Raw genomic sequence first — 15226 nt, 5'->3', positions numbered from 1 at the left:
CTTGAATCTGGCCTGTGCTTGTGATTGCTTTGATCAGTAGAATATAGTATAAGTGATGCTCTTGACCTAGCCCTTAACTGATCCAGCAGTTTCCACATCCTCCCTTTTGGAGCACTTGTTCTCGGGATGTTCCCTCTTAGAAACCAGCTGCCATGCTGTGAAAGGCCCACTTGTAGGCACTCTAGTTGCCAGTCCCAGGTGATCTTGCAGTTGAAGCCAGCATCAGCTTCCAACCATATGAATGAACCCAATTAAGTTCCTAGATGACTGCAACCCCAGCCGACCTCATTGAAGCTGGAGAACTGCCCAACTGAGCCCACAGAATCATGAGAAATAATAAAATAGTTATTTTAAGCCACTAAGCTTTGGAATTATTTGTTATGCAAGAATATATAATCAGGATATGTTGCCACAGTATGCCAGGAGCTACCATACTCCATTCACTACCAATAATGGGATCTTCATTGTTAGCCAGCTGGTGAGTGATTCAGCTCCAAAATTTCATCCTTAAATTCTGCTTCCTTGGACCACTTGGCACCAACTGTCTGAAATCAGGTCCCCTTAGAAATATTTGTTGAGATAGAGAAGACAGAGAGATATGCAAGCACAAAGTTTATTGGGCAACATCAGGAACAATGCCTGTGAGAGGGAGTAAGGGAAGGATTGGGCAGAAAGATAGATTGAATTGTGACACATTTGATCCAGAGGTCTCAGCCAATCCCACAAGGAGCTCTGGAGATGGGATGGAACTTCAGAATTGTCCTGAATTGAGACAAGGAGTCTGGAGTGAGTAACTGGATGGAGGCTGCCCTCAGGGTGGGTCTAACTTTGAGTGAGGCATCCTTAGCAGTGCACCACAGCATTCGCTATACTGCCATTTTAAATATTTTATAATGCTCTTTCGTTTCTTTTTTACCTCTCTGCCTTTTGTCTTTCAAACTTTCTTTGTCCTATTTCTTCCCCCCACCTTATTTGAAAGCTATAAACACTTTCTAGTCTTCTCATTTTATTTTTACATTTTTGAATGTATATTTAACTTTATAACTGTCTATCAATGTCCCTATTTAATTAGAATATCTCTTCTTTGTCTGGAAGGGATGGGATTTGTAGTCTACTTTTACGTATTTTCTGCTCCTAACCTCTCTCCTCTGCTGCCTCTAATACACTTCTAGACTGATGTTAAATAAATGTTATTTATGTTAAATAAATCTGCATTATTATATTGTGCACTAATAATTTTTAAAAATTTAGTTTTTTTCTTCATTTAGCACTCTTTCTTGTATTCTACGTTGCTCACTTTCTTGCACATATTAAAGGTTTTATTGCAGTTCATCCTATAGTGGTTGTTTCTGAGAGGATAAATGGGTGATAAATTTTCTGAGTCCCTAAATATTTGAAAATGTCTGTTATTTTGCTTCACTTGAAATGCTAGATAGCTTGGGCATAATATATAGGTTCAAAATTGTTTTTTCTTTGAACTTTGAAGTGATTGTTTCATTGTCTTCCAACATCAAGTGTTACAGATGAGAAGTGTGATGAAATTCTGACTATTGTTTCTTTATAGATAACCTGGTTATTCTTTCCAGAAACTTCAGTGTTCTTAAATAGCACTAAGCTATATCTCTATGTGAGTTGTTTTACCTTCACTTTTTTCTTCCAGAATTTCAAATAAAAAGAATCATACAATACATACTCTTTTGGATCTGACGTCTTTCATTCAGCTTAATGTTTTTGAGACTCACCCATGTTTCGGTGTATTAGTAGTTTATCCTTTTTATTGCTGAATGGTAAAGTTAAAAATTTTTTGTCTGTTCCAATTGTTTGTTGCTAATATAAAAAATACAATTTTTATATTGAATTTTGTATATTGACTTTGTATTCAGTGACTATAAACTCATTAATTCTAAGAATTTATTTATAGATTCTCTTGGATTTTCAACATAAGCAATCCTATCATCTGTAAATAAGGACAGATTCTTTCCTTCTTTTCAATACTTATTCCTTCAGTTTTTTGTTTTTTTGTTTTTTTTTGTGTGAGGAAGATCAGCCCTGAGCTAACATCTGTGCTAATCCTCCTCTTTTTGCTGAGGAAGACCGGCTCTGAGCTAACATCTATTGCCAATCCTCCTCCTTTTTTTCCTCCAAAGCCCCAGTAGATAGTTGTATGTCATAGTTGCACATCCGTCTAGTTGCTGTATGTGGGATGCCACCTCAACATGGCCGGAGAAGCGGTGCGTCAGTGCACGCCCGGGATCCGAACCTGGGCCACCAGTAGCGGAGCGCACGCACCCAACCACTAAGCTACGGGACTGGCCCCCAGTTTATTTTTTTTTAAATCTTGCCTTATTGCATTGGTTAAGACCTCTTGTACAATACTGAGTAAAAGTAGAAGTGGTGGTACTTCTTTCAACATTTCTGATCTCAAAGGGAAATTTCTCAGCATTTCACTGTTAAGTGTGATTTTTGCTGCATATTCTATTCCTAGTTTGTTAAGTGTCTTTTGGTTTTTAGAATTAACGGACTTGATTTTTATCATTTTTTCTGCATCTGTTGAGATGGCCATATTATTTTTCTTCTTCTATCTGCTAATGTGAGTGAAATATATGGTTGATGTTAAGCCAACCTTGAATTCCTGGAATAAACCTAACGGGTCATGATCTAGTACAATTTTTGTATATTGCTTTTACAATTTAATTCATGAATAATATTGGCCTGAAAAATATTTTCCTTGTAATGTCTTTACTATAAACCATCTTAGCCTAGCTTCAAAAGGCAAGTCAAGAATTGTCTCTTTTTTTATTTTCTGGAATAGTTTGTGTAAGATTGATGTTCTTTTCTTTCTTAAAGTGTAGAATTTACCAGTGAAGCCATCTAGGTCTGGAAGTGTGTGTGTGTGTGTATCTGTGTGTGTGAAGGTTTTCCTAGAGACTCAATTTCTTTAATAGGAATAGAGCTATCCAGATTTTCTGTTTCTTTAATGTGGTAAGTGGTATTTTTCCAGTAATTTATCTATTTTATTCAAATTTTCATATCCTCTTATGACTTTTATATATGTATCAAATTTGTGGTAATTTCCCCAGCTTTAATCCTGATATCGGTTACTTGTGTTTCCTCTTTCTATTGATCATCTGTATAGGAGTTCTTCAATTTCATTAGTCCTTTTAAAGAACTAATTTTGGGCTTTCTGAGTATCTCTATGGTATATTTTCTATTTCATTAACTTCTCCTCTTATCTTTTTAGCTTATTCCCCTTTCTATGCATGTAATTTCTCTTTTTTTCCTAATTTCTTAAAATGGGTGCTAAGATCATTGCACTTCAAAGCCAGAAAATGTTAGGAAAGATGAACAAGGCAAGGAAGCTAGATCATCCAGCTAAAGAAAAGAGCTCTGCAATTATTTGGAAATCTGTGAAATTAGATGATAATTTAGAAAACTCAGGACCCAGGCTGTCCTCTGAGAAGTGGAAATTGAAAATAGAAATAGGGCCAGCCCCGTGGCTTAGCGGTTGAGTGCATGCGCTCCGCTGCTGGCAGCCCGGGTTTGGATCCCGGGCGCGCACTGGCACACCGCTTCTCCGGCCGTGCTGGGGCCGCATCCCACATGCAGCAACTAGAAGGATGTGCAACTATGGCATGCAGCTATCTGCTGGGGCTTTGGGGGAAAAAAATAAATAAATAAAATTAAAACAAAAAGAAAATAGAAATAAACAAGGCAGAGTACTAAGCTTTGCAACACTATATGATTTTTTTTTAAATATCTATATTAATTTCTTCAAAAATAAAGCAGGATAAAAAATAGTACACATTGTAGTTCCATTTATGTAAAATCCTAGAAAATACAAACTTATTTATAGTGTCAGAAAGCAGATAAATGGTTGCTTGGGTTGGGGAATGGTAAGGAGAGGCAGGAGGGAGAGGTTACAGAGGGGGACAAGGATTGGAGGTGATGCACATATTCACTATCTTGATTGTGGTGGTGATTTGGCAGGTATACACATATATGAAGGTTTATAAAATTGCACATTTAAATATTTACAGTTTATGTCAAGTCTATGTCAGTAAAACTGTTTAGAAAACATACCATTGCAGAAATAACAGGAAAAAAAAGATGTCACTACATTGTCATCTTCCTTGTCTGACAAGAAGTTTACTGTAATTCTTATTTTTTTTTCACTGTTTGTAATGTGTCTTTTTCTCTTACTATCTCCAAATTTACTCTTTGTCTTTTGTTTTCAGCAGATTGAATGTACTATACATAGGTGGTATATTCCTATGTATATACATACATAATACACATACAGATATATGTATATGATATTTGATATTTATCCTTGCTGTTCTCTAAGTTTCCTGGATCTGTACCTTGATGTCTGTTACTAATTTTGGAAAATCCATAGCTATTATTTCTTTAATTTTTTCCCTCTGTTCTCTCTCTCTCTTCTCCTCTTGGAATTCCATTTAGGCATATGTTAGACTGGTTAAGATTGTCCCATGGCTCTTGGTTGCTGTGTTTCCATTTGGGTAATTTCTATTGACCTATCTTCTAGTTCACTGGTTCTTTCCTAGGCTTTGATATACTACTCACTTATCTATTGATGGGTGTGTTGAAGACATTCTTCATTTACGTTACTGTGAGTTTTTTGTTTCTTGAAATTCCACCTGATTCTTTCTCTTAGTTCTCATCTCTTTGCTGAAATTTCCCACTGATCTTATATGTTTTCACCTTTTCCATTAGAGTTTTTAACATAATAATCATAGTTATTTTTATATCTCTGTCAGATAATTCTAATATCCTCATCACATCTGAGTCTGGTTCAGTTTATAGCTTTGTTTCTTAACAGTACATTGTTTATTTCTTGCCATTTCATTTGCCCCATAATTTTGTGTTGAAAGCCATGCATCTTGTGTTGGATAGCAGAGACTGAGGTAAATAGATTTTACGCCTAGAAGTATGCATGCGTTCCCTTCTGCCAGGCGTTTAGTGTGGGAGTTGGAGTTAAACTAGCGAGGAGTTTGGCTGGATTTGCAGTTTATTCATGCTATGCTTATCTTCCCTGCACAACGTGCTTTATATTTCTCTAACAATATCTTTTCTTTAGGTTTGGGGCATTATCTGTTGTTCAGATGAGTCTTAGGCAGGCCTTGTGTCCCTGGGTCTCAGGGATGTGACCTTCTTAGAGCTCTTGCCTTTCTACCATTTGTAGTTCTGTGTTCAGGACATATTCCTTTCTCTCCTTTCAGGGAACTCTCCCAGCTGCTGTGGGTTTGTGCCACTGCCTAAAGGTGAAAATGTTTAATCCCCCATCTACAGATTGAGGCTTTTGTTCCACAGGGGAGATAAGGGAGAAGGTCGTGGCTGGTTTTCTAGGCAACCCCCCCCCCGCCCCCGGTAGTTGCTGTTCTCCTTCTCCAGGTCTGCATATGAGACACGCTTTTTCAGGACTCTCACCCATTTTTGTGTGTGTGCCCAGTAGAGTCTGGAGAAAAGCCTGGAAGAATGTGTGAACTCCCCCTATATATGTGGCTCCCAGGGGCTTCAGATTCTTTTGAGAGCCCATATTCAACATTCTGCAATGTTTTAACTCTTCATATTGAATTCTTACTGGTGTGTGGCTGTGTTTGCCATAGGTAAGCAACTGCCATCTTTCCTTGTGGGCACCTGTCTTTCCTTAGATTTTAGACTACTTGGTTGTCCTATGACCTCAGTTCTCTAAAAGGTTCAAGAAAATCTTGAGGGCCGGCCCCGTGGCTTAGTGGTTAAGTGCGCGGGCTCCGCTGCTGGCGGCCCGGGTTCGGATCCCGGACGCGCGCCGACGCACCGCTTCTCCCGCCATGCTGAGGCCGCATCCCACATACAGCAACTAGAAGGATGTGCAGCTATGACACACAACTATCTACCGGGGCTTTGGGGGGAAAATAAATAAATAAATAAAATCTTTAAAAAAAAAAAAAGAAAATCTTGATCTTGCATTTTGGCTTTTTGTTGTTCTATTATAAGGATTGGAGCAATACTCTTTGCAGCTTTCTATATCCTGAGCAGAAACCAGAAGTCTTTTAATTTTTTTTGTCATCTTCTTATTGATTTCTAAGAATTCTTTATATATTCTAGATACACATTTTTTGTTATATATTTGTATTAAAAATATTTTACTCCTACTTTGTGGCTTGTGTTCATACTTTCTTAATTGTGTCTCTTGCTGTACAGAAGTTTTAAAATATGATAAATTCCAATTTTTATTTTTTTTCTTTTCTATTTAGTGCTCCTGTGTCCTGTCTAAGATATTTTATCTACTGTAAGTTCCTGAAGGTATTCTTCAAGGTTTTCTTTTAGAAGTGCTACTGTAGTTTTAGCTTATATGCATAGGTTTATGATCCATCTTAAATTTAATTTTGTTTGTGGTGCAAGGGAAAGATTGAGGTTCATTTTTCCCTATATATTTATCCAGTTCTTCTAGTACCATTTATTAAAAGGACTTTCCTTTGCTCATTAAATTGCTTCAATACTTTTTCAAAAATTGATTGACCACATGTATATGGTTCTATTTCTGAACTCTCTATTCTGTTCCATTTACCTATTCATTCTGTCCTTACACCAATACCACACTGTCTTCATTTCTGTAGCTTTATTGTAAGTTTTGAAATCAGATAGAGTGAGATGTCCAACTTGATTCTTTTTCAGGATTGTTTTCATATTCCAGGTATTTTCTATTTCTTTACAAATTTTAGAATAAACTTTTCAATTTCTTCAAAGTCTACTAGAATTAGCCTATATATCAATTAGGGGGGAACTGACATGTTAACAGTATCGAGTCTTCCAATCAATGAATATGGTATATCTTTCCATTTATTTGGGTCTTATTTAATTTCTCTTAGCAATATTTGATAGTTTTTGCTATAGAAGATTTGAACATCTTTTGTTGAATTGATTCCTAAGAATTTTATACTTTGTTATTCTATTGTAAATGAAATATTTTTATTACATTTTCAATTGTTTCCTGCTAGTGTGTAGAAATACAATCTTGATTGTTTTATTTTGACCTTGTACCCTATGACTTTGCCAAATTCACTTATTAATTTTAGAAGTCTAAGTCAAATCCTAGACTTTTCTATGCAAAAATCAAGTTAATTATAAATGGCAACAGTTTAACTTCTTCCTTTTCAATATTTGTAGGCTTTCGATTTTACCTAAGTTAAAGAATTGTCTGTGCTGCTATTACAATTTTTAATTGACTTTATTGAGATACAATTTGCATGCACTAAAATTCATCCATTTTAAAAGTATAATTAAAGATCTTTGATAAATGCATAAAAACATGTAATAACCATCAAAATTATGATATAAAACTTTCTATCACCCCCAAAATTCCCTCAAACCCATTTTCAGTCAATCTTCTACCCTTCCATGACCCCTGAGAGCCACTGATCTGCATCCTGTCACTTAATTTTGCCTTTTCCTGAATATTATATAGAAGGAATTATATGTAGTATTTTGTATTATACTTTACCTATACGAATATTATAAACCACAAAAGTCAATGTTATAATTTTTGCTTTAAACTATGAGTTGTACTGGACATAAAAAAATAAGAAATACAGTCTTTTCTATTTATACATATATCCCATTTCTGCTGTCTTCATTCTTTTCCATATATCCGAGCTTCCATTTTGCTTATTTCGCTTCAGCCTAAAAATATTCCTTTAGTATGGAATTCTGGATCTAGTTTTTTTTCTTTCAGTCAAACACAGTAGGCCCCCTTATGGTTTTGCTTTCTGCAGTTTCAGTTACCTCTGGTCAACTGCGGTCTGAAAATATTAAATGGAATATTCCAGAAATAAGCAATTCAGAAGTTTTAAATTGCGTGCCATTCTGAGTAGCGTGATGAAATCCCATGCCATCCTGCTCCATCCTGCCCAGGACGTGAGTCATCCCTTTGTCCAGTGTATCCACACTGTATATACTAGCCACCTGTTAGTGACTTAGTAGCCTTCTTGGTTATCAGACTGTCTGTTGCAGTATTTTACTTAATAATGGCTCCAAAGCGCAAAAGTAGTGATGTTGGCAATTCGGATATGCCAAAGAGAAGCTGTAGAGTGCTTCCTTTAAGTGAAAAGGTGAAAATTCTCAACTTAATAGGGAAAAAAATAATTGTATGCTGAGGTTACTAAGATCTACAGTACCTTTTATTACAGTATATTGTTCTAATTGTTCTATTTTATTGTTAGCTATTGTTATTAATCTCTTACTGTGCCTCATTTATAAATTAAACTTTACGATAGGTATGTATGTATAGGAAAAAACATAGTACATATAGGGTTTGGTACTATCCGTGGTTTCAGGCATCCACTGGGAGTCTTGGAACCTATCCCCCACAGATAAGGAGGGACTACTGTAACTTTAAAGATATCATTTCATTATTTTTTGGCCTACATTATTTTGATCTGTCATTTGTATTACTTCCCTGTAATATATAATATACTTCCCCCTCTCTCTCGTTCTCTCTCTCTCTTGGGGCAGGAGATGCTTTCAAAACTTTATCTATTGTTTTCAAGCATTTGACTTACATGGACCTGGTTGTGGTTTTATTTCTATTTATTCCATTTGGGTTTCTGAGATTCTTGAACCTATTAGTTGATGTTGTTTACCCAAATTTGAGAAGTTTCAGCCATTATTTTTTCAAATAAATTTTCTGCCCCAATCCTTTCTCCTTTTCTCCTGGGACTCCAGTTACAAGTAAGATATCTTGATATTGTCCTAAAATTCACTGAGACGTGTTCATTTTTTTCCGATATTTTTTCTTTTTGTTTTCTAGAATGGATAATTTCTATAGCCATGTTTTTATTAGTTCTCTATTGCTGCATAACAAATAACTCCAAAATTTGGTGACTTATAACAGCAATAATCATCCATCTCTCACAGTTTCTATGAATTCAGAATTCTGAATTATCTGAAATTCTGAATTGTTGGGTAGTTTCAGCTCAGGTCTCTCACGAGGTTACAGTTAGATGTTGTTGATTTCAGTCATTTGAAGGCTTGATTGGGGCTGGGGAATCTACTTTGTTGGTGGCTCACTTACATGACTAGCAAGTTGGTTCCTCTCCACATCAGCATCTCCATGGGGATGCTTGAGTACACTCATGTCATAGAAGCTGGCTTCCCTCAGAATGAGCAATCCAAGAGACCAAGGCAGAATTGGCAATGCTTTTGTGACCTTGGAAGTCACACACCTTCACTTCCACCATATTCTATTTGTCACATCGTTTGACCTTAATTCAATGTGGTAGGTGAACTCAGACCGGCATGAATACCAGGAGGTGAAGATCAGTAGGGACTATCTTGGAGGCCAGATACCATATTCTATCTTCAAGTTCACCCACTCTTTCTTCTGTAATTTGCACTCTTCTGTAAGCCCTTTAAGTAAGTTTTTTTTTTCAAATTTCAGATAGTTTGCTTGTTCGGTTCTTAAATTTCCAATTGTTTCTTTTGAATAGTTTTCATTTCTCTGATAGGATTACCCATCTGTACACTTATTATGATTATCATTTCCTTTAATTATTTGAACATATCTATAATAGCTGTTTTAAATCCTTTGTCTATGAATACCAACCTATGAATCATCTTAGTGTTGGTTTCTATTAATTAATTTTTCTTTTGACTGTGGTTTACACTTTCCTACCACTTCATATATTTAGTATTTTTTTTATTGTATACGGGATTGTCAATGATTCCTTGCAGAGATTCTGGATTTTGTTATCTTTTTCCTCAAGAGTTTTTTTTTTTTTTCTTCTAACACACAGTTAAGCATGGGGAGACTCATACTCCAAACCATGTCTCCTCTGTGGTGAAGAACAGCTAAAATTTCTTCTCAGATTTTCTGCCTTCCAATTATTGCTTTGTGCTTTCTACTAGGGTCCTTGAAGTCTCCCACACATATGTGTAGTTCAGAGGTTAGCCTAGTATTTGAGCATGGTTTTAATGTAGATTTTTGGATTCCTCCACTGTGGCCCCTTCTTTCTGGATTTCCTTCTCAATTTCTAGCCTCTCTGCCAGCCCTGAATTCTGTTTTCTGACACCTCAAGCTGCTGAGAGTTGTACTGCCTATAGAGCCCTCAGAGGAAAAGCCAAATAAATGTGCATCTCATTCAGAAGAGTTATTTTCTTTAATGGGTTCTATCATATCCAGTTTTCTGATTTTGGTGGTTCTTCTGCACATTTAAATAACTTTTTTTTTTTGTACTTAGTCTAGAGATTATAATGGTCATATGCAGGAAGGTTAGTCATACCAGCTATTCTGCCATACCAGAGTGGAACCTTGTCCATTTGTGTTTGAGTGAGACACAAAATAGCTCATTAGAAGTTTTGGGTCCCTGAGTCTGTTCAGTGATGGGCTTCACTGTACGGTGTTGAGAAAAATCAGGATGCTTTGTTGGGGAGTGTATCCTAATCGTCAGTATCGATAGATCCCCCTCTCCTTGGGTTGTTTAGTTTTCTCAATGAGGAATTCTCCAGTTTCTTGTATGGCTGGGGATGTGATAGATATAAGCCTATTTTTTTAGCATTCTGGGAGCTTAATGGACCTGGAAGTCTTACTGTTTATTATGTAGAATTTCATGAATCCCTCTGTTTTCAATATGGTTTCAACTGTACCTTGTGATCTAAGACATCATTTTTTGTTCAACATTTCTAAAGATTAAATCTACTCTCTTTTACAAGGGTTTGAGAAGTGTGTTTTTTGGCGGTGAATGGTAGAAGAAGAAATGTAGGGGCCTAAGAACTTCTTTTAAAAACGTCCAACTCGTGTCTTATCCTCTGCTCCACCGTTAGAAGGATCTGGTACTCCAATTCCCGAGCATTTCTGGAATTCTGTGGTAAGAATTAGACTTCTTCTCACTGACTTCTCCCAGATTGCAAATCTGGGTTTCAAGTCTATCCAGTCTTCTAAATCAGTTACCATTTGTCCAGCTGTTTCTAGATTCTAAGATTTAGTTGACATTATTTCTCCCTTTCTTTGTGGATATATGCCTTTGTTCCTTTTCTGGTCATTTTAGATATTTCATAAAAAGTGAAGATAAATTGCATGGATTTAATTGCTATTCCATCTGTTTTAAAATAATATTTATTTATTGCCATCTTCTATTTTTAAATAAAAATAAACTGCATCTATTAAACCAAATACCCTCTTTTTAAACTTTAATTAATAGCACTTTTATAAAAGTCAGTTATGAAAATCATAGGTGTCAAATGACTAAACTAATGTTGACTGTAAATATCAATTCTACAATCACCTCTGTACCATGAAATAGTGTTTATCTAGCTATTGTTCCCTAAAATAGCAGGAGAAAAAAAGGCTTACCCTCCCTTTCAATGTAATATGCTTGCTTTGGACTTAAGTTATAAAAGAATTGCTTGCAACAGACGAGTACCTACACGCAGTGCTGCCACTCAGGACTTGCCCCAAAGAAGTGTGAATAAAAATGGCCTAGCAACTTCTTCATGCCCATCCCTCCACCCATCAGTGCAAGCCAAGGGAAACATTTAATGAGAACTAGAATTTACTTTAGAGAGCTTTATTTGCCTGCTTTGCTTATAAACTTGATTTCCAACATGAAGATTAGTAAATTCATTCTCTGAAAACTAACAAGTCATGTGAGTATTTTCAGTTTCTCACCAAATAATTCAATATTTAACTGAATTTGTATGACTCTACATATACTTGCCATTTTTAAGGCCATTTGTAAATTGAGCATGTGCTCATCTTCATAAAATTACCTGTGAGGAAGAGTTTTTGTATTTATTTTTCATTTTGAATCAACTAAGGATCACATTCACATCACTAATTAGTTAGATTTTTGCTTGTTTTGTTTTTGTTTTTTCCGTAGTTCACCAATATTGCACAAAAGCTTTTAAGAGTAAAAAATAAACCAGTAAATTAGAGGAGAATGTCGGATTGTGTTTACTGGTGTTATCAGGAATGGGGACTTATGGAGAAGAGTTTAGTGCATGTTGAAGGAAAGTCAGAAAAAAAAGACTAAAAGAACACCTGTGAAGTAAGATTAAACAGCCTAGAGTTATTTAGCCAGAAATGAGATATGATGTAATAACTGTCACTATATATAAAGATTTATTACAGAATATAATGACTAATTGTTCATCTCTGCTGAAATCTGAAAAGACAAAAGTTCAAGGGTTGAAATATAAATGATATATATTTAACCAATAGTTAGAGAATAGCCTGAAGGTTGATAGACAGATACTAGAATGCTGGTGATGGGACACATCTCTTGGGAAGAGGAAAGAGCTTCAAATGTAGCAATATTCTCTGTCACGAATGATGACAGGTCTTGCCTTAAGGTAGAGGGCTGGACTGGTTGGCTTCCACAGGGTCCTTCCAGAGCTGTAATTCTCTGGGTCACTTCTGTTGCTAGCCTTCAGAGGCTGGGAGTGAACTAGACACAGCAAGTACCTGCCCTTTCAGGAGCTCCAACAGTACCAAAGGAGGCAGTGCCAGCAGCAGCATAACAGTGTCTATTCCAACTGAAGACTTCACTCAAAGGTGAGTCAGGTCAGCGTGAACCCAGGTGCTTCCCTTTCCTCTAGCTTTCACTCGGTCCAGGCACAGGCGCCCTGGGGATCTGCGACCACAGGACACCCTCCTCAGCCACCAGTATAAGCTTTGACAGAGGGAGGAACAAGGGATGGCTGGTTAGCTAGTGCTAGGTGGGAGGGACTCGCCACCGAGACGCGCTCAAGGAGGAATGAGTTGCGCCGACAGCCAGGTCCCTTTCCCACCATCCTGCTGGGCCACCCGGACCCATGTGGTTCCAGAGCGCGCTGGGCGCCCGCCACTCCCGGAGCGAGCGTCCCACTGCGCGCCGTCCCTTCCAGGCTCCCGGCTCCCGCGGGAGGGCGCGTGGGATGATGCTCTGGTCCTTGTGCCTTCTCCAAGCTCCTGCATCCGGAGCCGCCCTAGCCGGCACCGCCGCAGCCACTGCCGGGAGGGAGAAAGGAAAAAAGGGAGGGGGGCTGGAAAGGCTCGGCGGAGGGAGGAGGGGACGTGGGGAGGGAAGGAGCGAAGGAGGAGGGAATCTCGCTCCTTTGCAGCGCCTCCGCCTCTTCTTTCTCTGGCTGGCGGCGACTCGGCTTCTCCTTCCACACCCTCTCCCAGTTCCTCGCCCCCTTCTCCGCCCACCCTCCCTCCGGAGCGTGCAGAAAGGGAGCTGCGGCGCGAGCGCGGCCGAGGGCGCCGGGGAGGCGGCGGCGGTGGGTGTGTGCGTGTGTGTGAAGGACGCCACCTCTCGCTCCTGCGTTCGCAGGCGACGGCGGGCGGCGGGGCTTCTCGCTCCGGCAGCGGCGGCGACAGCGGCGGCGGCTTCCGGAGTCCCGCCGCGAAGATGCTCAAAGTCACGGTGCCCTCGTGCTCCGCCTCGTCCTGCTCTTCGGTCACCGCCAGCGTGGCCCCGGGGGCCGGGAGCCTCGTCCCGGATTACTGGATCGACGGCTCCAACAGGGATGCTTTGAGCGATTTCTTCGAGGTGGAGTCGGAGCTGGGACGGTAAGGCGAGGCGCGGCGGGCTGGGGCGCGCGGGGGACGCCCTGGACCTAGTGGAGCCTGGCGCCCTGCGCGCGGGCTCGGGCTTCTGGGGAAGCCTGCGGCGCGCACCGGGGGCTGTCCCTCTCGCTGTGACAGCTCCCGAGGATGCTGGAGCCGGCCTCCCTGCCCTTCGGTGTTTCCCCACCTAGTGTCCGGGAGAGAGCTAAGCACCTTTCAAGTGCGAGTTGGGTATCCCAGGGAGCGCCCAGGCCGGTGCCCCTGTGAGCAGCAGCCCGACTCTCTCCCACCCTCCCTCCTCCTGGTTGCTGCCACTTCCCTTGGGTGACAGCTCCCACTGCACGTGGGCCCTGCTTTCCCAACTGGTGTCTTTGCTCACGATTATAGCTTGCCAGAGGGTCCTGTTTGTCTAGTTATTTTTTGGGGTAAGGGGCGGAGGGGGCCCCTCCAAATCATGACAGAATTATTGAATTAGGTTCTTCCTCCTTCCCCTCATCAAGCTCTCCAAAACAAGTGGCACTAGAAATTAAATTTAAGTACTAGCTTCCCTGCAGAGTCTGCTCAGGAGTGAAGGGGGGATGAATCATTTAAGAGAGTTGAAGGCAGAATAATGAACTAGTGTGGCTTTAAACAAAAAAAGCAGCACATGTGCTCCAGGCAGTGATAATTAGTGAGAAGAGTTCTACAGCGCTTCTTTCGTGTGCTAGAGTGATTTATTTAAATTATGTATGCAAAAAGGTATCTCCCTGGGGTTGCAGAAATGTCCCTCTTCTGAAGATCCAAACAGGTGGTGGTTTTGTCATGTGAATGCCGTATTCTCTCCTATTTTTATCCATTGAAAATTATTTTTTTCTTTCCCTTCCTTTCTTTTCCCTTCTTTCTTTTCTGTTATCCATAGGTAAGGAGACTTCTTTTCAATACACATTTTAGATCCAGGCCCTTTGTTATATGGAATCTGAAGATATAATTTCAACTGTTAACAAGTTGAAGCTTCTGTACTTAATGCTTCTTTCCAATTTTATTTTCCATTCTTTTTTTGTTGGAAAGAGTTTAGCTAACAGCCATTTTCTTTTTTATGCCATTGGAGACCACAGTGCAGGATTCTGAATGTTGGTACTTAGTGGGAATGTGTAAGGGTCACCCTTCCCCTCCAGTTTGCCACTACTATTGATGGCTCACTGAGTACAGAAGGTGTGTAAGAAAGGGAAAACTTCTGAATGAAAATTTAGTAGTTTGTTGTTGTTTAAAAATGTTTCAAAAATATTTGAACATTGAATCATGTATACATAAGCATCCTGTTTTGACCAAGTTTTTCAGTGTTCATCTGAAGATCTGCTGTTGTATGTATTCACTAGTAGGTAAAAAATGAAATGCCTCCTTCTGTAAGGTTTGAAACCTACTATAATTGTACGATGAGCTGCAGTGAGGCAGTGTAAACTTCTGATTCAAGAGATAATCTACTTAAAATTGTTTACTTAGTGTTTTAGAAACTGACACATAATAGAGGAAGTGCCTGATGGTGCTTTAGGGACCGTCCCACCACCAAGTCTAACTGCTTTCTCAGTAACGTTTACCTTAGAAGCCTCTAATTAGCTCCGACTTATCCTTAGCACACATTATCTTTATGAATAACTTCTCCATCAGGAAAGTCAAGAAATTTCCTTTAATTTGAGGAATGGG

General features: G+C 39.1%; 2 protein-coding genes across 2 annotated transcripts in view; one reads left to right on the top strand and one right to left on the bottom strand.

Annotated features, from left to right (window-relative positions):
• TMEM232 (transmembrane protein 232) overlaps positions 1-15226 on the bottom strand; it is a 694734-nt gene that overhangs the window by 598788 nt on the left and 80720 nt on the right. The window lies entirely within an intron of this gene.
• CAMK4 (calcium/calmodulin dependent protein kinase IV) overlaps positions 13052-15226 on the top strand; it is a 224858-nt gene continuing 222683 nt past the window's right edge. Inside the window, exon 1 of the mRNA XM_004420320.3 lies at positions 13052-13549. Coding sequence (XP_004420377.2) covers positions 13389-13549 — 161 coding nt within the window. The 5' untranslated portion in view covers positions 13052-13388. The remainder of the gene's footprint in view (positions 13550-15226) is intronic.

Source organism: Ceratotherium simum, chromosome 4 (assembly GCF_057802395.1).
Source record: "Ceratotherium simum simum isolate JZ-2026a chromosome 4, ASM5780239v1, whole genome shotgun sequence".
NCBI lineage: Eukaryota > Metazoa > Chordata > Mammalia > Perissodactyla > Rhinocerotidae > Ceratotherium > Ceratotherium simum.
This window is presented reverse-complemented; position numbering and strand designations above follow the sequence as displayed.